Raw genomic sequence first — 23,170 nt, forward strand, 5'->3', positions numbered from 1 at the left:
GGTTGCTGTAGTTTCCAGGTTGCTGTAGTTTCCAGGTTGCTGTAGTTTCCAGGTTGCTGTAGTTTCCAGGTTGCTGTAGTTTCCAGGTTGCTGTAGTTTCCAGGTTGATGTAGTTTCCAGGTTGATGTAGTTTCCAGGTTGATGTAGTTTCCAGGTTGATGTAGTTTCCAGGTTGCTGTAGTTTCCAGGTTGCTGTAGTTTCCAGGTTGCTGTAGTTTCCAGGTTGCTGTGGTTTCCAGGTTGATGTAGTTTCCAGGTTGATGTAGTTTCCAGGTTGATGTAGTTTCCAGGTTGATGTAGTTTCCAGGTTGATGTAGTTTCCAGGTTGATGTAGTTTCCAGGTTGCTGTAGTTTCCAGGTTGATGTAGTTTCCAGGTTGATGTAGTTTCCAGGTTGATGTAGTTTCCAGGTTGCTGTAGTTTCCAGGTTGATGTAGTTTCCAGGTTGATGTAGTTTCCAGGTTGCTGGTGTTGATGATCTCCGTTTCCTCTCCTCAGGCTCCCAGCACCAGCCTCGCTCTCAAGCATGCAGACACCATGGTGAGTCCAGACTGACTCTTTGTTCATGCTGTCATTTTATTAATTATTATTACAATTATTTTATTATATAATATTTATTAGTTATTTCAGTTGTTTTTATGTATTTTTTGGTCATATTTTCCTCTTTATTGATCAGTGATGTGATTCTGCTGCAGGTTGAAGTTTCAGGTTATCGTTGAACATTTTTATTATCGTTAAAGATGAATTTCATAACCTGGTCCAGTGAGATCAGGTTCTGGATCCTGCTGTGATCCGTAGCGACTCTTTAGACCCGGTTTGGTTTGGACTCGTTTTCCTCTGGCGGTTTCTTTCCCACGGTTTGTCTTTGTTTGTGTGTGTGGTCGCTTTTATCGGCATTTCCGAGCTTCGCCCAGACTGGAGCGCCAGCTCAGCTCCTAAACAAGGTTTTCTACTTTTAGCCTGGGTCCAAACTGGGAGCAGAAAACGCAGCCAGAGGTTCTGCTTGTGATGCTTCCTGCAGGACGGCGGCGGCGAGTTCTGGTCGCTCGATGCCAGGCGGACGCCGGCTTGGCTTTGCCTCGTCTCTTGACTCCTTCACCGCGTCGCTTCACCTCTGCTTGACTTTCCACCAGCAGCTCAGATCCTCGGATCCATGCAGGGAAAAGATGTTGATGTGAACAAACGGCTTCAGTCCCACATGGGGGGAAGTTTGGAGGCGGGGAGTCCGAGCATCAGGGCAGAGCTGGCTGGAGGGGGAGGGAGGAGTTCTGCTCGGCCCGCTTGGCCTAAAATTAGAACTTTTTTCTTCTGGGCTGAGAGGGAAGAGGGAGAGGTCTCCGGAGGAAAGTTCAGTGCTGCTCTGGAGATGAACCGCGGCGGCTCTCTGCGGCGGCGGCTGTCCTCCCTGAGGGGGGCATGGCGCTGGAGCACGGGTCACCTCTTCAGGAAGGTAGGATGCAGGCGGGCGGCGGCTCGGCTCGGCTCGGCTCGGTTCTCCTCCATCCTCCGGCTCTGATGTGTAATTTGTTGAAGTCGCCCTCCAGATGGTTCTCATCTGGTCCCACCTCCTCCACCTCTCCAGGATTCATGCGTCTGTCCCGCGCCCGGCCTGGCCGGGCCGGGCCAGGCCGGGCCGGGCCGGGCCGGGCCGGGTCGACCTGGAGGCACGTTTAACCGCCACAGCTTCAGGATTTCAGGGAGCGGCGACGGTTTCTGCTGCTGCTTCACGTTTTTACAGGCCAGACAGTGAAAGTTTGATTTCCTTTACTTCCCCACATGGCTGCGCTTTGATTGAAACGTTGCGGCTCATAAAAAGCTCCATTCAGAGGAAAGCGGAGCTGCTGGAAGCCTGAGGCTAACGATCGGGTCGCTCTGTGCCTGCCTGGTTCGGCTGCAGCTTCGTGGAACGGCAGGAGCAAACCCATGCAGTCCGAAGTTTTACGCTGCGGCTCGGACTGCAGGAATGTCCTCATTAGAGCGTATCGCCCGGATCTCCAGATTCCCATGAATCCCCTGGGAGTTTTCCTGTAATCATCAGAACGGAGGAATGCTGCTTCCCTGATGTTCCTCTGCAGAATGTCAGGATCTACTGGCTGCTGCTCATGGGAAACCTTCTGCTCTCCATGTCTTTATTTACAGTCGCTGTGGAAACGGTGGCTCCAGGCAGAGTGGTGGGGTAGTCATGATGTGGGATGTGCAGCTCATTGAACCAACAGCTGATTTATGTTGACAAACAAATCAGATTTCAGAGCTTTGAAACAGAATGACGTGAAGCTGGAAGCCAAACTGGGACTTTTATCTGGTCTCCATGGTACTCTGAGATCTTCCTGCTGCTGCAGATGGGTTCAGTTTGCTGGAGGAGCACAGAGGGTTAAACCCCCTCAGGGTCATGTGACCCCACCAAACCCCCCCCACCAAGAGGAGGGGGGGTTGGGCCTCCCGGGCCTCCGTCTCTGTCGGGTTCAGTGGAGCCAAACAGAGTCAGGCACCTCCAGATCCAAACCTCCCTGCTGCTGCAGGAACACGTCATGTGAACCAGACACACACACACACACACACACACACACACACACACACACACACACACACACACACACACACACACACACACACAGCCTCATGGTCTCCGTCATGTTGAGGGTTTTACTGCCGCAGAGTTTCGCTCTGATCTGCTGACTGAACCATAAATGAGAACCGTGAAGATCAGAGCTGCAGCTCTGATCCGCTCAGAGCTCCTGGTTCTGGTTCTGTTTTCTACAGATTCTCTGTTTCTGTCCCATCATGTTTCAGTTCATCAGTTTAGATCGAAGCATTTATCTCAGATTTTTGATGCTTGTTGGTTTTCTGTCATTTTCAGGGTTCAACCAAATCCTCGAAGAGCTTGGAGTCACGGAGACGACCGTCCAGGTCGGTTCCCCTCGTCCCATCAGTCTGTTCATCCGTAGTGATAAAAATGGAGAAATTAAGATCAGGAAGCAATGTTTGATGGAATAAAGTTGACTTTGCAGCGTCTGTTTTCCCAAAAACTAATTGTGACAAATGGAGCAGCCAGTGACTCGTTTGGCTACAAGATGAAAAGTTTCTGGGTTCTTTAATCTTTCAACAAACTGACGAGCCACAGATCTGGCGTCTCTTCCCAGCAGCAGCTGACCGACGGCGAGTCGCTCCACGTCACACACGCAAAGTTCAGTAACGCTAACAATCAATGCTAGCAAGGCTGCTACTCCACCTCCTGACCCGCCACCAGGGGGCGTGTCAGACTGGTGTCTGGTTTGATACCAGAATGTGACGCTGGAACCAATAGGAAAATCTAACTGCAGTACCAACATTCAACCCATTGAGGGCAGCACTGAGACCCTTTAGGTTAAATATTGAGAATTAAACATGAAAATATAATAATTGGCCCAGAAACGTTCAGTCACGACCTTCAGGGACCAATTTAGACACTGAATCTGCAAGAAAAGGTTTAGGTTTCGTTACTCTGTTGAGTTCTGGTAGATTAATTCAAATTAAATGATCCGGTTAGTCAGTTCTGATTTTTTTTCCTGACTCATGTCAGAACCAACCCGATCTGACTCCGAGCCGTCCAGTCAGAATCCTTCCCTTCATCACATGATGAACTTGTGAGGCGCTCACATTTCTCTGAATCCCCCCAGCGATCAGCTGCAGGAAGTGACTGATGTCGCTGTGGATTCAGTGTTTATCCTGCAGGCTCTTCGTCTCCATATTAGGATGTTTGAGGTGCAGGAATGTGAGCGAGCGGCAGAACCTCTGATCTGGGCTGTTTGCCTGCAGGAGCGCGAGTCTCCTCCAGGCGCTGGACGAAGGCTACGAACTGGACCTGATCTACATCACAGAGCGGATCATCTCCGTGTCGTTCCCCAGCAGCGTGGAGGAGCAGAGCTACGCCGCCAACCTGAGGGAGGTGGCGTCCATGCTGCGCTCCAAACACGGACACAGCTACCTGGTACCAGAACAGTTCCTGTCCAAACTCCACCAGGAGATACATTTTCTGAGATTCAGCTAATGCTAAAATCCATCAAACTACACGTTTACATTTGTGATGGTAGAAAAGAAAAGACTTTTTCCAAGCAACAGTTAGCTGCAGGTAGCAGCTGATGTTGTCATGGAGATCCATGCTACTAGTTCATTAATTGTAGCTTTGGAGATGTTTTCACCTTCAGCTAATTAAAGAGCTAATTTTTTAGCTTAACGCTTTAGCATTTACATTACCAAACAAGAGAGTAATTCAAAGAAATACTTGCAAAAATTCACATTTCTTGATCGTTTCCTTATGACACAAGGCAGCACTTCAGCATTAGCTTCTGATGAACGCCATGTTCATGTAGCACTTTAGCATTAGCTTCTGTTGAACACCATGTTCATGTAGCACTTTAGCATTAGCTTCTGATGAACGCCATGTTCATGTAGCACTTCAGCATTAGCTTCTGATGAACGCCATGTTCATGTAGCACTTTAGCATTAGCTTCTGTTGAACACCATGTTCATGTAGCACTTTAGCATTAGCTTCTGATGAACGCCATGTTCATGTAGCACTTTAGCATTAGCTTCTGTTGAACACCATGTTCATGTAGCACTTTAGCATTAGCTTCTGATGAACGCCATGTTCATGTAGCACTTCAGCATTAGCTTCTGATGAACGCCATGTTCATGTAGCCCTTTAGCATTAGCTTCTGATGAACACCATGTTTCATGTAGCACTTTAGCATTAGCTTGTGATGAACACCATGTTCATGTAGCACTTTAGCATTAGCTTTTGATGAACGCCATGTTCATGTAGCGCTTTAGCATTAGCTTCTGATGAACGCCATGTTCATGTAGCACTTTAGCATTAGCTTCTGATAAACGGCATGTTCATGTAGCACTTTAGCATTAGCTTCTGATAAACGGCATGTTCATGTAGCCCTTTAGCATTAGCTTTTGATGAACGCCATGTTCATGTAGTCTTTTAGCATTAGCTTCTGATGTACGCCATGTTCATGTAGCACTTTAGCATTAGCTTCTGTTGAACGCCATGTTCATGTAGCCTTTTAGCATTATCTTCTGATGAACCCCATGGTCATGTAGCACTTTCGCATTAGCTTCTGTTGAACACCATGTTCATGTAGCACTTTAGCATTAGCTTCTGATTAACGCCATGTTCATGTAGCACTTTAGCATTAGCTTTTGATAAACGACATGTTCATGTAGCACTTTAGCATTAGCTTTTGATGAACGCCATGTTCATGTAGCGCTTTAGCATTAGCTTCTGATGAACGCCATGTTCATGTAGCACTTTAGCATTAGCTTCTGATGAACGCCATGTTCATGTAGCCTTTTAGCATTAGCTTCTGATGAACACCATGTTCATGTAGCCTTTTAGCATTAGCTTCTGAAGAACGCCATGTTCATGTAGCACTTTAGCATTAGCTTCTGATGAACGCCATGTTCATGTAGCACTTTAGCATTAGCTTCTGATGAACGCCATGTTCATGTAGCACTTTAGCATTAGCTTCTGATGAACGCCATGTTCATGTAGCACTTTAGCATTAGCTTCTGTTGAACGCCATGTTCATGTAGCCTTTAGCATTAGGTTCTGATGAACGCCATGTTCATGTAGCACTTTAGCATTAGCTTCTGTTGAACACCATGTTCATGTAGCAATTTAGCATTAGCTTCTGATAAACGACATGTTCATGTAGCATTTCAGCATTAGCTTTTGATAAACGCCATGTTCATGTAGCGATTTAGCATTAGCTTTTGATGAACGCCATGTTCATGTAGCACTTTAGCATTAGCTTCTGATGTACGCCATGTTCATGTAGCACTTTAGCATTAGCTTCTGATGTACGCCATGTTCATGTAGCGCTTTAGCATTAGCTTCTGATGTACGCCATGTTCATGTAGCACTTTAGCATTAGCTTCTGATAAACGGCATGTTCATGTAGCACTTTAGCATTAGCTTCTGTTGAACGCCATGTTCATGTAGCCTTTTAGCATTAGCTTCTGATGAACGCCATGTTCATGTAGCACTTTAGCATTAGCTTCTGTTGAACACCATGTTCATGTAGCACTTTAGCATTAGCTTCTGATAAACGACATGTTCATGTAGCATTTCAGCATTAGCTTTTGATAAACGCCATGTTCATGTAGCGATTTAGCATTAGCTTTTGATGAATGCCATGTTCATGTAGCATTTTAGCATTAGCTTCTGATGTACGCCATGTTCATGTAGCACTTTAGCATTAGCTTCTGATGTACGCCATGTTCATGTAGCGCTTTAGCATTAGCTTCTGATGTACGCCATGTTCATGTAGCACTTTAGCATTAGCTTCCACTAAACTAAACAGCTGATTTTGATTATTTTAAGTATTTCAATACAACTAGGATCTGAAAAATCTGAACTTGAGTAAATTAGTTTGTCTCTAATGTTAATATTTTCTTTGTTTTCAGCTCTTCAACCTCAGTGAGAAACGTTATGACATCAGTCAGCTCAATCCCAAGGTGAGTTTCTGCTCTCGTCTCTCCCATATCCTGATTGCTCTTCATCTAACCCTCCTCTTCCTCTTCGTCCCTCCCAGGTGTTGGACTTCGGCTGGCCTGACCACCACGCTCCGGCTCTGGATAAGATCTGCAGCATCTGTAAGGCCATGGACACGTGGCTGAGCGCAGACAGCCACAACGTGGTGGTGATCCACAACAAGGTGAGGCTGGGCAGGGTGCAGTTCCCTCTGCAGGCAGCAGGGGGGGCTGTGGGCTGCTCTCTGGGGCTCCAGCTGTGGCTCTGTGCTGAAGCCCGTCCTGGTGGAACAGGGCGGAGTGTTTGTTTGGGTCAGTTTCCACTCGCAGGCCTAGGAAAACACAATCAGAACCGTCATCATGGCTGCTCGGCTTTATTTACTCTTTCTTCCTCAACAGTGCCATAAAATCTCAACTTGACCGATATTTCCCTGTTGTTGCTTCACGTTAAACTTTTGTGGCGAGCCGCACTCATCTGGCGCCAATAAAACGACATCCAAGAGCAATTACCGAGCTGATGCCCCGAAATCTCCCAACGCCGCCGCGCTGCTCTGACAGGTTGCCATGACGACTGCTGCTCTTTTTATTGTGATTGCTCTAAAAGTTGGGAAACGTAGCTCAGAGGAACCGGGCCGTGTCGGGTTTCAGCAGATCAACAAATCATTTCCACCGGCTCAGCGGTTCGAGCAGCTGCAGTTTATAAGGCAGAAACACTTTGAGTCGCCGCAATCTGCTGCAGAACCGGAGGAAAGTCCAACCGACCTGCTGCAGAACCAGAGGAAAGTCCAACCGACCTGCTGCAGAACCAGAGGAAAGTCCAACCGACCTGCTGCAGAACCAGAGGAAAGTCCAACCGACCTGCTGCAGAACCAGAGGAAAGTCCAACCGACCTGCTGCAGAACCGGAGGAAAGTCCAACTGTGCCAGGATCAAGAGAAAACATCAGGGTTCACTTCTAACCGCTGTCATAACATCCGTCCATCGTCTGTTTTCAGAAACTTCTTGGCTGAAAAAATTAACAAGTGATTTTAAATTCCAATTTCTAATGAAATTCAACCTGATCCATTCAGCCCAGTTGGTTCCAGTTAGTTGTTTCTAACCGGTCCACTGGGTCGGTTCTTGTCTGGGAACCTCCCGAGGTTTGCAGATGACGGGGCTGTCGTTGCTCTGATCCGGGATGGAGATGAGTCTGGTCCACCGGTGCGGTCAGACCCGCCTGGAACAGAACCGGGTCCAGACTTGGACCGGGCTTCTGCAGGTCTGATCCTTGCTGATGCCTCTCTGGTCTGTTTTCAGGGGAACCGGGGCAGAACCGGCGTGGTGGTGGCAGCCTACATGCACTACAGCAACATATCTGCCAGGTGGGTCCAGAGTCAGGCGCCATGTTGACGACCGGACCCAACATGTTCACACATCTTCCTCAGGAGCAGCCAAGTTATCAAAAACAATGAGATACGCTCCATATAATTATGAGCAGAAAGCAGCAAGTTAGCTAAACTGTCTGTGCATCATAAGACTCGGATTATGCCAGACGGTCTCTGCTCTTTTTTTCATGGGTTTGTTTTTAGGATCAAACGGTAACAATCAGACGAACACATGATGTTTTCAGATCGGTTCCCTTCACAAGCTTCACTTTCTGCCTTAATCTGATTATCCTGGAAGCTTTTCTGAAGTTAGCAACCTGAGAGCCTTTATTAGCAGCAAGCTGCCCGAATGTGATGAGTCTGATGGATTATGGGTAAATCAGGTTTACAAATGAAAGATAGAAACGGTAATGGTTGCTACGTTAATCATGAAGGTGGTGGTGGTTGCGGTAAGCGGCTCTGCTGGGTGCAGACATGCTAACCTGGTCTCTGTCTGCAGCGCTGACCAGGCTCTGGACCGCTTCGCCATGAAGCGCTTCTACGAAGACAAAGTTCTTCCTGTGGGCCAGCCGTCTCAGAAAAGGTCAGTGACCCGATGACCATGTGATCTTGTCTGTTTAGACATCCTGCATGTAACGAGCTGTTGGATTAGGAACAATGACTTTCATCATCTGTGTTCCCGGTTCTCTGATCCTTCAGGTATGTGGAGTACTTCAGGGGCTTACTCTCCGGCCAGATCAAGATCAACAACAAGCCGCTGTTCCTTCATCACGTCATCATGCACGGCATCCCAGACTTTGAGTCCAAAGGAGGTCAGTGTCCTGCAGCTCTCTACCGCCTCCCTCCGGCCGACGCCTGCGGCCGACGCCTGCGGCCGTTTTCTAACAGCTGTTTCTGCCGCAGGTTGCCGTCCCTTCCTGAAAATCTACCAGGCCATGCAGCCCGTCTACACATCTGGGATCTAGTAAGTCCCAACAGACGCTCATTCTCAAACACTTTTACAAGATTCCAAGGATGGAGAACTCGTAAGGGCTGGATAATAAAGCCCCTGATTTTCCTTTATTGCCTCGTATCCCCTCCTCTCTTGTTCAGGAGGTATAAGATATTAATTAGAGACTAGAGAGCCAATGAGCCAGTCAGGCATCCGTCTGGACGCCCTCAGGGTTGTTCCTACATGAGGACCCTTCAGGGTTCCAACAGTCAGAGGGAAAACACAACTTCCTTTCAATTGAGGGGATGATCCAGCTCTTCTTCTATGGTACTCCAGTTGAAGAAACGCTTGAAGTGATGATTTGGGAATTTCCAGGAAGATTTCCCAACTTTTGTGAATCTCAGATCTTCACTGAGCTCCTTGGTCATTTTCCCCCAGTTGGGTGAGAAAACCTCCCAGACCTTCTGCACCATGTGGTCACTCCTGAAGAACAAATGGGCTCGTATCCACCCGGCAGTGGGATGGCGTTGGCCGTTTCCGCCACTGTAACCAGGAAGATGATGCCATCATCTGACATGTTGTCTCTTCTTCCTGCAGCAACGTTCAAGGCGACAGCCAGACCAGCATCTGCATCACCATTGAGCCCGGTCTTCTTCTGAAAGGAGACATCCTGGTAAGAACTGGTGGTCACTGGGAAGGAGGGCAGGTTCCTACTGGTTCCAGTAAATGTCCAGTTCCTCTCAGGAACTTTCCTTTGGGAATCCATAAGAATGTTTGGACCTAAATCAATAAATGTTTAGTGATGGGAAGCCATACATGTGATGTTTAATAAATAATAAAATGTAAAATTATCAGTGACAAACCCAAATGTTCATATCTGTCCTCACTGTGCATGAAATGCTGCTCATTTCTTTAAACTTACATTTCTGTTGTCCACAAGCTCCTGATGTGCAGCTCAATTTTTACTTTCAATCTAAATATTTAGTCTGAAACTGGCATTTAATAATGAATGAATGAATAACATGGTGAAATGGTGAATGCCCTCTTTATTTTCTTATAATGAGCTAAATAACCCAAATTGTTGCTCACTTTTCCTGCAGTACATTATCAGCCTGGCGGGTCACCAGGCTTCATTGGCTCTTAAAATAAACATCGTTTTGTTTATTTTAGGGTTTTAATGTTGGGCTTTAAGACTTCAGCTGGTGCTTCGGTATTGTTAATAGTGTCATCCGATAACATAATTACCTGGTGATATTTTCACATATTTGTCTCTAAACGCGGCGGGATGCTGGATCGCTGCCCCGGCATCCGAACCGCCGGGCTCAGGCAAACCTGCTGCTGCTAACACTTTACAATAGAACCTCATAAAAACCTCTTCCTGACCAGAAACAGTTTAAACTTCTATATTTTCCTCAGTAATGATCATTTTAGATCCTGTAAAAAGCATCATGCCCAGCAGGCAGTGAGTCCGGGTTCTGGGGAATCTTGTTGGGTTTTCCCAACAAGACGGCCGTGGAAGAGCCGGCGCTGTACGAACGCCCCGCGGCGGTTTATGGGATTATTGACAGAAGCAGTAAAACGAGGGGAAAACTTTGGGACTGGATCCTGTTTATAGAGCCTCATTAGCACACAGTGTGTTTCTGGAAGCCGCCGAGCAGCAGCGGACCGCGGCGGCCCGCCTTCACTCTGACAACCGGTTCTGTGGGAGATCCGGTCCGCCAGTCCTGTAATTGGTTTTATTTCCATCCTGTCGCTGAAACCATAAAGTTCTCCATGAGCCGAGTCCCCCAGGTCCATCAGAACCACCGCTCTGCGGTTCTGCTTCTGGCCACAGACCTGGACTCGTATTTCATCCCGTGTTTAAGGCGGACTGATGGATTCTACTGAATTAATGATTAGCCGCGCCGATGCCTCTTGTTGTGATTACAGAAACGGAGATGATGCCATTGTGGGCCGGGGGGCCCGACCCGAGGGGGCCCAACCCAACGGGGGCCGACCCGACGGGGCCGACCCGAGGGGGCCGACCCGACGGGGGCCGACCCGAGGGGGCCGACCCGACGGGGGCCGGGGTTCTGATTTATCTTTATTGTTGAAATTGATCCTGAACAGTCAGATGAATAAATTCATTCATTCATCTGAATGAATTTCTGTACATTTGCACAGAGATTTTGGGGGCCTGGTGGGAAAATGGCCACCCTGAACCTGATTCCAACCATTAGCCACATGCTAACAAGTTTGAATCAAGCAACGTTACATGAATGTGAGCGATTGTTAATGTGGCCCTGAAATGCTAAAAAAACATAGAAAATATTGTTCTCAGAACAGCACTTCCTTTGTCCGGGGGTTAAAGGTCATGAGCTTCAGCACCACATAGCCTCTCTGTGCTCATTCCTACCAGCAGCTGTTAGAACCTAGACGGGCTCTGGGTCAGAGGACATGCGGTGCTGTAGCAGTCTGTGAACCATCGAGCGGTCTGATGGTGACCTCTGTCTGCACTGTTTGACCCCCAGCTGAAGTGCTACCACAAACGCTACCGCAGCCCCTGCAGAGACGTGATGTTCCGGGTCCAGTTCCACACCTGCGCCGTCCATGACCTGGGAATCGTGTTTGGGAAGGACGAGCTGGACGAGACGTTTAAAGGTAACGGAGCTTCTCCTCTGGGTTTCACCTGTTGGATGCAAAAATGATCCATACTCTAAAATGCTTCCTTTGTTCAGACGACAGGTTTCCGGAATATGGAAAAGTAGAGTTTATTTTCTCCTTTGGACCAGAGAAAATCCATGGTAAGCATCAGTGAGTTCGAACCCGTCAGTCACTGTAGAGTCCAAGCGTCTGATGTAAAGACATTCACGTCTTCTGCTCCGTCTCTTTGTACTCCTGGTCAAGGTATGGACCACCTGGAAAACGGGCCGACCGTCTCGGTTGACTACAACACCCAGGATCCTCTGATTCGCTGGGATTCCTATGAAAACTTCAACCAGATCTGCGAGGACACCACAGATGGTGAGAAACAGAGTTTAAATATTCAAGAGGAGCAAAACTCTGCAAATATTGTTCAGGTGGAACAGCTGATTAAATGCCGGTTCTTCCTGAGCGGTTTGGGTCAGTACACTGTTTTATGACTCTCCTCCAGGGGCTTTAACCAGTTCTTCCCAGTGCACCAGATTTGTCTCCAGTGGCAGATCCAGTGTGGTCTTTCCTCATTCTTGGGTCCAAGCTGGAAACTGTGCACAGATGATTCGATTGGCATCGATTGGCCCGTAGATTTATTCCAACCTCCACAGCATCGTTTTCATTCCACGGTCAAACCTTGAGCTTTAGATTGTGGAGGAAGAGTTCGTATGATGCCTACGGGCCGACGGGGAGCCAACAAACAGATTTTGGAGAAACTGGTTTGGGGACGCACACAATGACATCATCAGCGTGTCGACCACAGCTCCCACTCACACACTGGAGACACACCCAACTGGGCTGTAACAGACATTAACCACTGAGAGTGAGAGGCCAGAGAGAGAAGCTGGACTCTCACTGGACAGGCAGTGGACAGATGTCCTGGTGTGGACAGAGAGACGGTGTTGTTGGTGTTGTGTGACGTCTGTGGCTCTGCCCTAACCGTACCATTGACCTATGAACCCATAACTGAAGGAATGATACAGAAACAGACTGAATGCTGAACCGCATGGACCCGTTCTGAAGGCCCGTGGTTGGATCCAACTCTAAGGTCCAGTACAAGGACTGAGAGTTTTATTAACTCTCAGTCCAGAGATGTTGGACCTGGTAGTTTGTCTGAATAGATTTGGATTCGCTGCGCCGCGCTGCGTGGAGGTCGTCTCAGCTCTCGGATTTTGTGCAGAAATCCGGTTCCAGTAGGACCAGACTGAGAGCTTGGTCCACATTGAGACTCGGACCCACCAGGGTTGGGTTGGTTCTGTTCCAGTGCAGCAGGTCATGGTGCTGAGCTGTTGGATGCAGACTGATCCATCCGCTCTAGATGTGGCAGTGTAAACAGGTTTCTGTTTTTGTGCTACGATTGGCACAAAGGCCTCAGAACCAGAGCTGCTTTTGTTTTCTTGTGGGCCGAGACGGAGCGTCCCGTTCCCGACGATCTGCTCCGACCCGAAATATCCGCACGTCATAAACTTGTTGTGTTTTTATTATCTCCTGAAAATCTCCCCACCCTGGGTGTAAATGATGGCCAATGGTGAAGGGAGACGGTTTTATGGTCCAAATCATCTGCGGTGAAATTATCACAACAGAGAAGCCAACCGGGCCCAGGAGACCCGGGTCTGCAGACATTCCTGGGTCGAGCCACAGGCATGGAGCGAGGTTTCCCCCGAGGCGGCTGCGGTCGCTCTGGGACCAGAGCGCCGCTCTCTGTGCCACTCAAAAAAGGAAACGACGCCACGCCCAAAGCGGCACCGACCCGGCCCGGACCGCGCAGCTCAGCAAAACACTCGAACAGGAAGTGTGTGTGTGTTATGGGAGGGGTCAGGCTGCTGTCCTCACATCCCCTCCCCCACCTGTTTTTATTAGGCTCCCAGTTAGTCAAAGGTCAGAGGTCATTTGGCTTCCCTTTATCACAGCTCATAAAGTGTTACAGCCTGAAATAGATGTTGCTAAAATAGAGCAGGTGAAAGTTTCACCTCATTCTGCAGAGGTGTGTGTGTGTGTGTGTGTGTGCGCGTGTCACATCATCCTGAACTAGTCGGGTCAAAACAAAATAATCCCAGCAGCCATTTTGATTTGAATACATTTTATTGATTCTTCTTAAATTCTTTTGTTTAAAAACTGAATTTCAATTTATTTCATGACAGTTTTTCTGTAAGGGTTGAATTTCATGTATATAAAATATTCCACATGTTGAGGCTGAACTGGCTGCTTGTTGCGGTGATTTATGTAGCAGAACCGTTTGGATCCAGTTTGAGGTGGTTCAGATCCAAGCAGATTCATGTGGCAGCATGGCCTAGTCAAAGTTCAGATCTAAATTCGATGGAGCGTCTGTGGAAGACTTCAAAATTGATTTTGGAAAAGTTTATGGATAATGGAGAGACGTTTCAGCTGCAGTTTGTTGGTCTGAGTTCGTCCTTCCAGATGACTTTCAGTGGATTCCTGTCAGCAGTGAACAGAAACAGTCTGGAGTCTTTCTGTTATTTATCAGTTTGGAGGCAGGTTGTTGTGTTTCTGTTTTTTCCGGCTGCAGAATCAAACTCAGCTGGTTTTTATTCCCCGGTTCGGCTGCACCTGCCGCTGCTCTGAGGAGCTGCAGGAGTTAATGCAGACTCCTGGTCCAGCAGCGACGCAGCGGGGCGACGCAGCAGCAGCGACGCAGCGGGGCGACGCAGCAGCAGCGACGCAGCGGGGCGACAACTGTGCTGCTCTGCTCCAGTCTGCTGTCTGCAGCCCAGGGTTCGGCTGTGCTGCTGTTTTTCCTCTCTGTCGCTGCGGGAAGAGAAGCTGGGAGGACATGTGAGTCGGACCCTCCGGATGCAGCGGAGCCACAGCCTCTGATTCACCAAGTAACACCAAGTTATTCTGCTGTCTGGATGTTTGAACTGTGTGAATGTTGACGTTGGTCCGGTTGTCGTTGGTCCGGTGCTTCTGTCCGTTTTGTCTCGATATTCTGGTCATTTCTGGGATCTTCCTGCAGTGACAGAGGAGAAAATCCTCCAGAGGTTTCGATTGTCTGCAGCTGCAGTTTACAGTTTGAGTTTCAGTGGTTTAGAGACACATCAGCCCTGAAGGTCCAGATGTTTTCCTGGCTCTGCTGGTCCGGTTACCTGCGGTTCTGTTAGAGTGCAGCAGCGGTGTAACGTCTCCAGGATGAGCTCAGACCTCCAGTGACCTTGATTTCTCTGTAAACTGATTTTCTCCTGCTACAGTGTTGCTGTTTCACCTCTTCCAGCAATTCCTTGATGACCTCATGCATGTTAGCGCCGGGTCGTGGTGGTTTTCCCAGCCGAGCCCGGTCCCGCATCCAAACAGCAGAACTGAAACTTTGAGCCCAGAAGGATTCAGACTGGAGCGAGTTAAAGATTTCAGCTGGAATGTGAAGCTTGTTTGTGGTTTAAGGTTGGATCAGATGGAGCTGGATCACTGAAAAGATCTACAACAGACTTTAAAATCAACTTCATTCATTTCTAGCATTTTGTGGTGATTGATCAGTAAAACAACCAACAATTTCAACTAGATTTGACCCGGATGTAAATAACATACAGCAAACTAAACTAAGATTCCCAGCATCGGTCATCAGTTGCATTTAAATATTTATTTGATTGAAATTATTAAAAGAAAAGTGGACAAAGTTAAAATGAGATCTTTTTTTTTTTTTTTTTAGAATATTGTTTCAAAAAGAAAACATGAAAAGAGTAACTGGGCTGAAAGCAGAACCCTGAGGAACTCCTGAAGGTTCTCATCTGATTCATGTAAACGGTTGGTTGAAAGGCAGCGTATGAACCGTGTAACGTTCCCAGGAAAATCATTTCTCCATGTGAAGACGCCGCCGACCCGTTGACACCGCCGACCCGTTGACGCCGCCGACCCGTTGACGGCGCCAGGTGACCTTCAGCGGTTGGCTGAAGGTCATGTCCCATCATGCAATAAAACCCGAAGCTGACAGTTTGAGACACTTGCTGTCGTTGACCTGAAAGTTTCCCTGAGGCTTGTTGGGACTGGTCCTGCTGGTCGTCCCTCCAGCAGGACGCTGACGTCTCGGCTTTGTGTTGGCAACAGGCTGCGGCGCTATCGACCCGATTCTGCTCCTGATTGTGGTCCTGGGCTTTGGCAGATTATTCTGCTTTGACTCCAAACAGCTCTGGTTGCGTAACGACCAACATGGAGAACTAAAGGTCCTCCAGTGGAGGCAGTATCACACACAGAGACAACAAGTCCCTTGTGCTGTGGAGTGTTTGGATCATGAAGGGGCCGCAGAGGCAGAGGGCCTCTGCAGGGCGACCGGGATACGGAGCGTCCTTCACAACCAAAGGCTATGTTAAGGACTTCCAGGAGAATTAATGCTGTATCTGCCTGTTTTCTGTGAGCGGAGCTGGTTATCTGCTGTCCATTATGTGTTGGAATGAATGGGAGGTCTGTTATCGTCTCATGGAAACAGCTTTATTCCAGCTGTTAGCCGTCAACAGCACGGCTTTATACGGCTGATTGAGCCAAACACGACAAGGATGTCATTAATTATGGGCCTTTATCCTTCTGGAAAAACCATACATGGACAGAGTTATGAGGAAGGAAAACAAGGTTATAGCAGATGATGCTGATATCGGTACGTTAGCTGTTTCCTTCTGGCCAAAGCTTCTGCCTTCCTCCAAACGCAAACGACTAAACTAGCAAAAAGCACAATTAATTACTGGAAAACTCAAGCTTATCTTCTGTTAATGTAATTGTACATGTATGCTTGCTGCTGTCTTTTCATGAAAATTCCTCCTGACATTTTCAGAAATCAATTTTCTTTCCAGCTATCTGGCCAAATTTATAAGCACTTTAAAACATGGAGACCAACAGACTATTGAACAGAAATCATAAAAGCATCAAATACACATCTTTCCCATGACTCCCTTTCTCCTTGTTGCTCAGTACTTTCCTTGTGTTTGCTAGCTAGCTAGCAATGTCAGTTTCCAAAAGAATCTGAAATGTTTGAAGCCAAATTAAGAGCATGAACCAACAACTGCTGGTTTCCAGTCATCCTCCCAGCATCCCAAAAACAACATGAACACATGACTTCTGTGGTTCTGCTGCCTTATTTATTGTCCTGTGGCTCGTGGGACCTGCTAATGTGGGCCGTTTATCTTCCTGAATAGAGCCGTTCTCGGCCTACTGGGAGACGACGAGGCCTCGGCTTCATTCTGGTTCCACTGGGAAACTCGCTTCTCTTTGGTTACCGTCTGTCTTTTGATACTCCCTCCACTCCTGATCCTTGTCATAACACAATACTCCTCATTCCACAGGGAGCCATGTTTTATCAGTGGCTGGTCACATTACATTTTGGTTTATTGTTTCATCAATAGCCTTTCGAACCAACCTGGGGAAAAGTAATCACCCCTGAACCCAAAGGGATTGAGATTGGGGTCAAGAACTGATGAGTCAGAGGATGATGAGTCGTTTCCTTCAGTGGTTCTTGGTGCAGCGCCCCCGCAGGTCAGAAGGGGAACTGGTTGCTCAGAGGATTTAGTTGGTTTGACACGAATCAGTGAGAAAGAGAACCGCAGACTAACAGGTCTGGATCTTTGTCTCAACATGGCCACAAGGTGGTGCTGTTTTGACTCTGGTGCTACATGTCAATGTGGAGGGTGTTAGCTGTTGCTACGTTCTTATTTGTGGTTTCTGTAAAACTGCTGACATCATGACTGAAAATCAATTGCCTTGTTTGCTCCATTATCTTGTCCTTTATTTTCCAGTCCTAAACACTTTGCACTTCCAGATATTGACTCACTACGGCGTCTGATGAATATTTGATGAGCTGCAACTCAAGTGCTGACTGGGACGAGTGTTTCAGGGAGGAAGGTTTGTGCACTTTGCCAGTTTTACTCAGATTCAGCTTCAGCAGTAAAGCAACAACATGCAGCTTTACTGCATATTGTTGCAGATCTTGTGTAAGTATTTCCAAGCCCTCTGTATTCCTGTGAGTAAGAATCATTGAGCTGTGGTTTACAGTAAAAGGCAGCTTTTGTTGACAAATCAATCGTTCAGCCATTACCTTTGTCCAAATACGGCCGCAGACTAAACTTACATACGATTACAGCATCATGCGTCTCTGGGGCGTATTAAATGTAAATACATGTAGCGCTATTCTGGTGCTGCTATGAGTCGCCATGGGGAACATTCCCAGAACGTGTTTCATGATTGCTTTTTATTAATGCAGCGCTTCAAACGCAGAGACCAGCAGGAGCCGCACACATGCGTGTTTGTGTTTGAACGCCGCAGGAGCAACATGCTATTTCCGTTGTAACGGGGGTATCTACTGCCACTGGGGTGAGAGGCCAAAGTTCAAAGATGAAGAGGTCAAACAGTTGCACCATATGGCTCACAGAACCTTAAAATATCCCAAACGCGCCTTAGATTACAGCCGTAAAAAGTTTGAGTTTATCAGCTGCTGTTCTTGTTGATGAGGATCAGAGAATGATCAGAAATCAGCTTCTGCTTCCTCCAAGCAGATCAACACATGCTGCGTCTTCTCACACGGACGGCTCCGTGTGAGAAAGGTTAAAGGTTATTTGTAGAAGCTCATGTGGATTCATTTCAAGCAAATGAAAACAGCAGCAGACGCATCAACATAAATAGTCGTTGGGACCGCAGACCAAAGTGTAAAGTGACGGATTAGATGTCCTGTAGGACAAGAGGAGATGCTGCTGGTTCGTCACATCAGTTTAAGGACGATGACTAAAGTTCTGGGATCGTTGATTCTCTTCCTCATCAGGGGAAGAACTGAAGCCCGGGACGCTGAGACAGTTGGGAAATTTGTTGGCTATTTTTAGCCTAATTAAAAATATTTTTCACATTGTGATAGACCTTCACCCATAAACCTGCTTTCAACTGGCGTAAAATATGTTTACGAATTTAAAAAGATGTTGTCCAGAGGTTGGAGTCTCGTGAGTCTTCTGACAAAATGCAGTAACGGAACTGAATGGTTCATATCTGAGCAGTTCAGAAAGAATGATTCTTTCTAGCAGAAAGTAGAGGTTCTGGTTCTGGTCGGCCTGCAGCAGGGTGGAGTTGCTCCTGCTCTGCAGCTTGTTACATGTTGGATGAGCTTCTTCTTTCCATTACAGCCGAACTGAGCAGCATCCAGGTCCAAGAGAACAGGTTCCACATATAATAAAGGTCTTTAGCAGTTTTCGTCAGAATGAGTGTGTGAAGGAAGGATGTGTGTGTAATAGAGTTGGATGAGGCTCCATCAAACCCCGTCCTGTGGAATCCAGTGGCCCCTTAGCCTCCACCTACACGCACCATCACACACGCTGTTGTGACAGACCTCCCACATGACCAAACAGAACAGGGCCAGTCTGTGGAGCAGAGCGGACCTCAGACAGCCTGCAGCACCAGCAGCTCAAGCTCTGACACAAAGAGGCTCTGCAGACGGAGGAGGAGCCACGATCGGCTCTGCTGATCCCACTTTCTGCCGCGGGGCTTTCCCTTCGCAGTTTGGGGATGAATGCTTGTCTGTCGCTCACACAGGTAGGAAACCTGCTGGCTGCCCTGGACCAGCAGCAGCGCAGCGTGTTGAGGTACTGAGTCTGTTGACTGCAGACAGGAGATAAAAAAGAGCAGCGAGCGCAAAGGGCTCTTCTTTCATGAGTGATGTCTATGTTTATCTGCATAACTGCTGCGTGTCTGCAGGACTGTGTGCTCAGCTTGATGTCAGAATTTTTATGAAGTTTATGCAGTGATGATGTTCAGACCTGGCCATTCAGGGAACACCTGATCAAAACCCCAAACCCGTTTGGGTTTGAACTGTGTGATAGTTGGTATCACTGCTCCACAGCAGAACATTCGGATCCCAGCCGGAGCTTTCAGCAGGGAGTCTGCATGTGTGGGTTCTGCCCAGGTACTCCCGGTTCCACCCAAAGTCCAAAAACATGACTATGGGTCGATGGAGTTGGAGGATGTTGGTTGTTGACTGTAATTGGTTGTGGTCCTGCAGCTCTGGACAGCTGGCTGGTTCATCTGAACCGTCAGTCAGTTTGACTCACTAAGCAACATGCAGTTTTTGGTTTGAGTACCGTTGACTTAGCAACAAGAATCTAATGCAGGGAATCAGCGCCACCTACTGCCACGGCTCCACCTGCAGGTGACTTCCTGTCCTTCAGGTTGAGTGGCTCAGCCAGCAGGTCAGATCTCTGAAAGGCCCCGGTGCCGGGCCCCGTATTCACCACTGCTGAGATGAAGATTTCTATAGACTGCAGAGACACAGGCAGCATTTTTGTGCTGCTCTTTTCTCAGTTGGACAATCAGAAAAGGATACATTTGATAAGGGTTTCTTAGAAAGTTTTGTGGAGGAGGAAAGAAGCAGGTATTGCTTTTATTTGAACTCTTCCCCATGTATGACAAGCAGAATGTTTTTAGACAAGTTGACTGCTTGTTCAGCGATGGCAGAAAAGAACTGGGCTTTGTTTGGGTTCTGCTTTAACTGCCTCTCCTGGTTTGTTGTGCTTGTTTTTTAAACACAGGAGAATCCTTCTGGCCTTTCTTTGTCAGAGAGAGAAAAATTTCCAGTGATGACTAAATCTTTCTGACTGGGACACCCTATATCCTCACACGCCTTGGCTGGAGCTGTAGGCTGTAAATACTAGAAAAATCTTTGTCTGATTGACCAGAGTTAGTCAGATGGCACATATTTATATGTTAAGCTAAAAAAAGGGGGGCAAACCCTGGTGATTTCATATTTTCCACAGCACAATCTGCAGTAACTGTTCATTTCCTGAAGCTGGTAGAAAAGTGGAAATAAGCCAGCAGCGCCGTTAGCTGGAGAGCCTTTCCTCAGAGCTGCACACACTTTTCTTCTCGGTGTCTTGATTTATTTTTAGTAGTTTGCAGAGTTGTATTGGTAGTTGCCGAGTCACTGTGGCTATGGGAATGTGTGGGCAGCTGAATATAAATGGGTTCTGAAGAACAGACGCATTGTTGATCAGACTCTAAACAGACTTCGTTCTATTTGTTTCAGACGTCATTCACACCCAGGGGCCTCTGGACGGGAGTCTCTATGCCAAAGTTCGTAAAAAGGAGTCTGGTGAAGGAGCAGTCACGTCAAATGGCCTTCCAGCCACAGCTGTTGAACACGCTCTACCTGCTGGTGACCACGCCCTGTCAGTGAGCAGTGATTCAGGAAACTCCACTGCCTCGATCAAAACTGACCGAACGGATGAAGCCACATCAGCACCTCAGGCTTCCGCTGTGAGCCAAACACACGTCACCGTGGATGAGGCGTTACCTCCAGTCCGTCAACAAGCTCCACCACCACAACAACCAATAAGTCCCAAGGAGAAGAAGGAATTAGAGCAACTACTGAGTGGACTGGAGGGGCCCTTGCACAGACAGACCTACTTGTCCACACCAACATCTGCTGCCGCTGCAGGAATGCTTCACCTGGTTCCCGCCCAGGTCCATGTCAATGGGCACAGTGGTATTGATCGCGAAACGGACATCCTGGATGATGAACTGCCCACCAGTCAAGAGGGCAACAGTGTGGACAGTCTGGGGACGTTTTCCTCCACAGATGGACGAGCTACACCGGCTGATCTTTACTTCCAGTCTGAATCACTTATCAATGGCCAGGAGCCTGTGCCGTGTCTGGAGCGCAACATCCCAGAGAAACCTCTGGAAACCATTCAGCCACATGTTGGCACATCTGATAAACCTGCTGCTTTGATCCAGAGTGATTTAACCCCATCATTGGAAAATTACATGGCTACCCAGAACGGTAACTTGTTTCGTTCTCGTTCCTTTGGCGCTGAGCCAAAGTCCATGCCACAGGCTCCCACCCGCACCATCAGCAGCAGGGACGCCGTCCAACGTGGTCTCAATGTCTGGCAGCGATTTGGCGTTCCAGAGGAGCCAGTAACTGAAGGAATCACATTCAGTCCACTTCCATCTGTGTCAATGTCCACTCACCACAGCCTGCCGCAGTTCCCACACCGCCACAGTGCTTCTCAGGAAGAGATCGAGCAGTCTATCGAAACCCTTAACCAACTCGTGATGAACCTGGAGCCCAGCTGTTCAGCCGTATCAAAGTCCCAAAGCGCTCCACTGAGGGACATGGTGGTGACCACACAGCCGTCCTTCTCCCAGAGCCAAACCAGACCGTCCCTCCAGACTGAATCTGCCCTGAACGTTACTGCCCCAGTGCCCAGCCTGGCTGGCAGTCTATCAATAGCTCATAAAACACCTGGGAAGCCAGCTTCACCAGAGCCCTCACCTTTCAAGGGATCTCCAAATTACTCCTCTGCAACCAGTGGTTCGTCACAGATCCTTCCCTCTTTAAGGCCCCACCTTCAGCTCAAACCTGTTACCACATTCCCAACAAGTATCCAGCCCTCAGATGTCTCAGAGTCCCAAAGAAGCCCAAGTTCAGCCTCAGCATCATCTCAGGCAAGAGACGATGAGCCAGAGGAAGTCTTCAATGTCGAAGGTCTGGTGGCCCAGAGAGTGGCAGGTAAGACCTTTTTATCTCTTGTGTTAGAACAGCGGAGTCAAACTCCAGTCCTGGAGGACCTGGGGGACCTGGAGGACTGGTGTCCTGCAACCTTTAGATGAGCCTCTGCTGCACCAGCTGAACAGAATAATTAGGTCATTAAGACATTTCATTCCAGTGTTTTGTAGCTGTGGCTCATCTAAAAACTCCAGGACAGCAACTCTTGAGGACTTCAGTTTGACACCTGTGTGTTAGAAGATAATGTCCAACCTTTTTTTATTCATTTTTTTTGTGCACACCCCATTTTGGACCTAGTAGATTCTCATCTGCCATCAACATGAAGAAATGAAATAATCTGGAATAAAGTTGGGCTGCAGTTTCTTGACATTTAATCTGCAAACATCACAATGCCAGATTTTGCAGAGGTTAAAGAACATACTAATGATGTTACTATTCAAAGGTATCAGTCAGGAGAAGGGTACAAAATGAGATCTACAGTAGTATATCAACTTTCTAGCGCAGAGTTAAGCCATTCATGTTTAGAAACAGAATAGGATGACTGACAGAAAATATATGCATTTAAAAAATTACATAGAAAAGTGTCTGTCCAGCGGTCCACCACCGGGCGGTCAGCAGAAAGTACTGGTCATTTTAACTTTATGTCTGGACTTGGTTGATAAACAGATTCGTTCAGGGAAAACATCCAGGCTTGGCTAAAATCTCTAAATCCTTGTGGGAGAACGTCTTCTGGTTTGAAGAAACCAACTGGAATGTTTGGGTCACGATTCCAGAAGTTCTGATCGGCACAAAAACAACACGGGTCATCACTGAAAGAAAACATCCCTATTGTGACATGTGGTGGTTTCTGTATCTGTGCTGAGCGTTCTGCAGATGGAGCTGAGGTTTCTTATTGTGTTGCTGTTTGCCAGAATGCTGAACTGATATTTTTCATCTTCAGAGTCTGAATGCAAACACAAAACAAAACATTACCAGAAGAAAATATGTTTTGGTCCAGAGATAAATCTGATCAAATCTGTGGGGTCGCCTGAAGAGATTGCCTCCCAAAGGCGGGAAAAACTTTTACAAAGTCAGGTGTAAAGTTTTACGCCTCGGATAGCGGATAGTCAACCAGTAATTTCTGTTTCCACTGTAAAATGGAAAAAAAAAATAGCAGGTGGAACTGCAGCTGTTTGTCCGTAGGATAAAGGTTCAGTCCGGTCAGG

The 23,170-nt window shown here is 47.6% G+C and overlaps 1 protein-coding gene across 15 annotated transcripts in view; it reads left to right on the plus strand.

Annotated features, from left to right (window-relative positions):
- Positions 1–23,170, plus strand: part of tns1b (tensin 1b) — a 94,351-nt gene that overhangs the window by 54,190 nt on the left and 16,991 nt on the right. For 10 of the 15 annotated variants that reach the window (XM_055052858.1, XM_055052851.1, XM_055052859.1 and 7 more), the window contains 14 exons: positions 498–539; positions 2,857–2,906; positions 3,795–3,966; positions 6,453–6,503; positions 6,581–6,703; positions 7,814–7,878; positions 8,381–8,464; positions 8,581–8,693; positions 8,785–8,845; positions 9,410–9,485; positions 11,323–11,452; positions 11,530–11,593; positions 11,691–11,815; positions 20,481–21,968. In XM_055052858.1, the coding sequence (XP_054908833.1) occupies positions 498–539; positions 2,857–2,906; positions 3,795–3,966; positions 6,453–6,503; positions 6,581–6,703; positions 7,814–7,878; positions 8,381–8,464; positions 8,581–8,693; positions 8,785–8,845; positions 9,410–9,485; positions 11,323–11,452; positions 11,530–11,593; positions 11,691–11,815; positions 20,481–21,968 (2,644 nt within the window). Of the gene's footprint in view, positions 1–497; positions 540–985; positions 1,450–2,856; positions 2,907–3,794; positions 3,967–6,452; positions 6,504–6,580; positions 6,704–7,813; positions 7,879–8,380; positions 8,465–8,580; positions 8,694–8,784; positions 8,846–9,409; positions 9,486–11,322; positions 11,453–11,529; positions 11,596–11,690; positions 11,816–20,480; positions 21,969–23,170 lie in introns of those variants that run through there. The other 5 variants (XM_055052853.1, XM_055052866.1, XM_055052857.1 and 2 more) reach the window with 3 other exon arrangements.

This window comes from Poeciliopsis prolifica, unplaced genomic scaffold (genome assembly GCF_027474105.1).
Source record: "Poeciliopsis prolifica strain line A6 unplaced genomic scaffold, Auburn_PproV2 SCAFFOLD036, whole genome shotgun sequence".
NCBI lineage: Eukaryota > Metazoa > Chordata > Actinopteri > Cyprinodontiformes > Poeciliidae > Poeciliopsis > Poeciliopsis prolifica.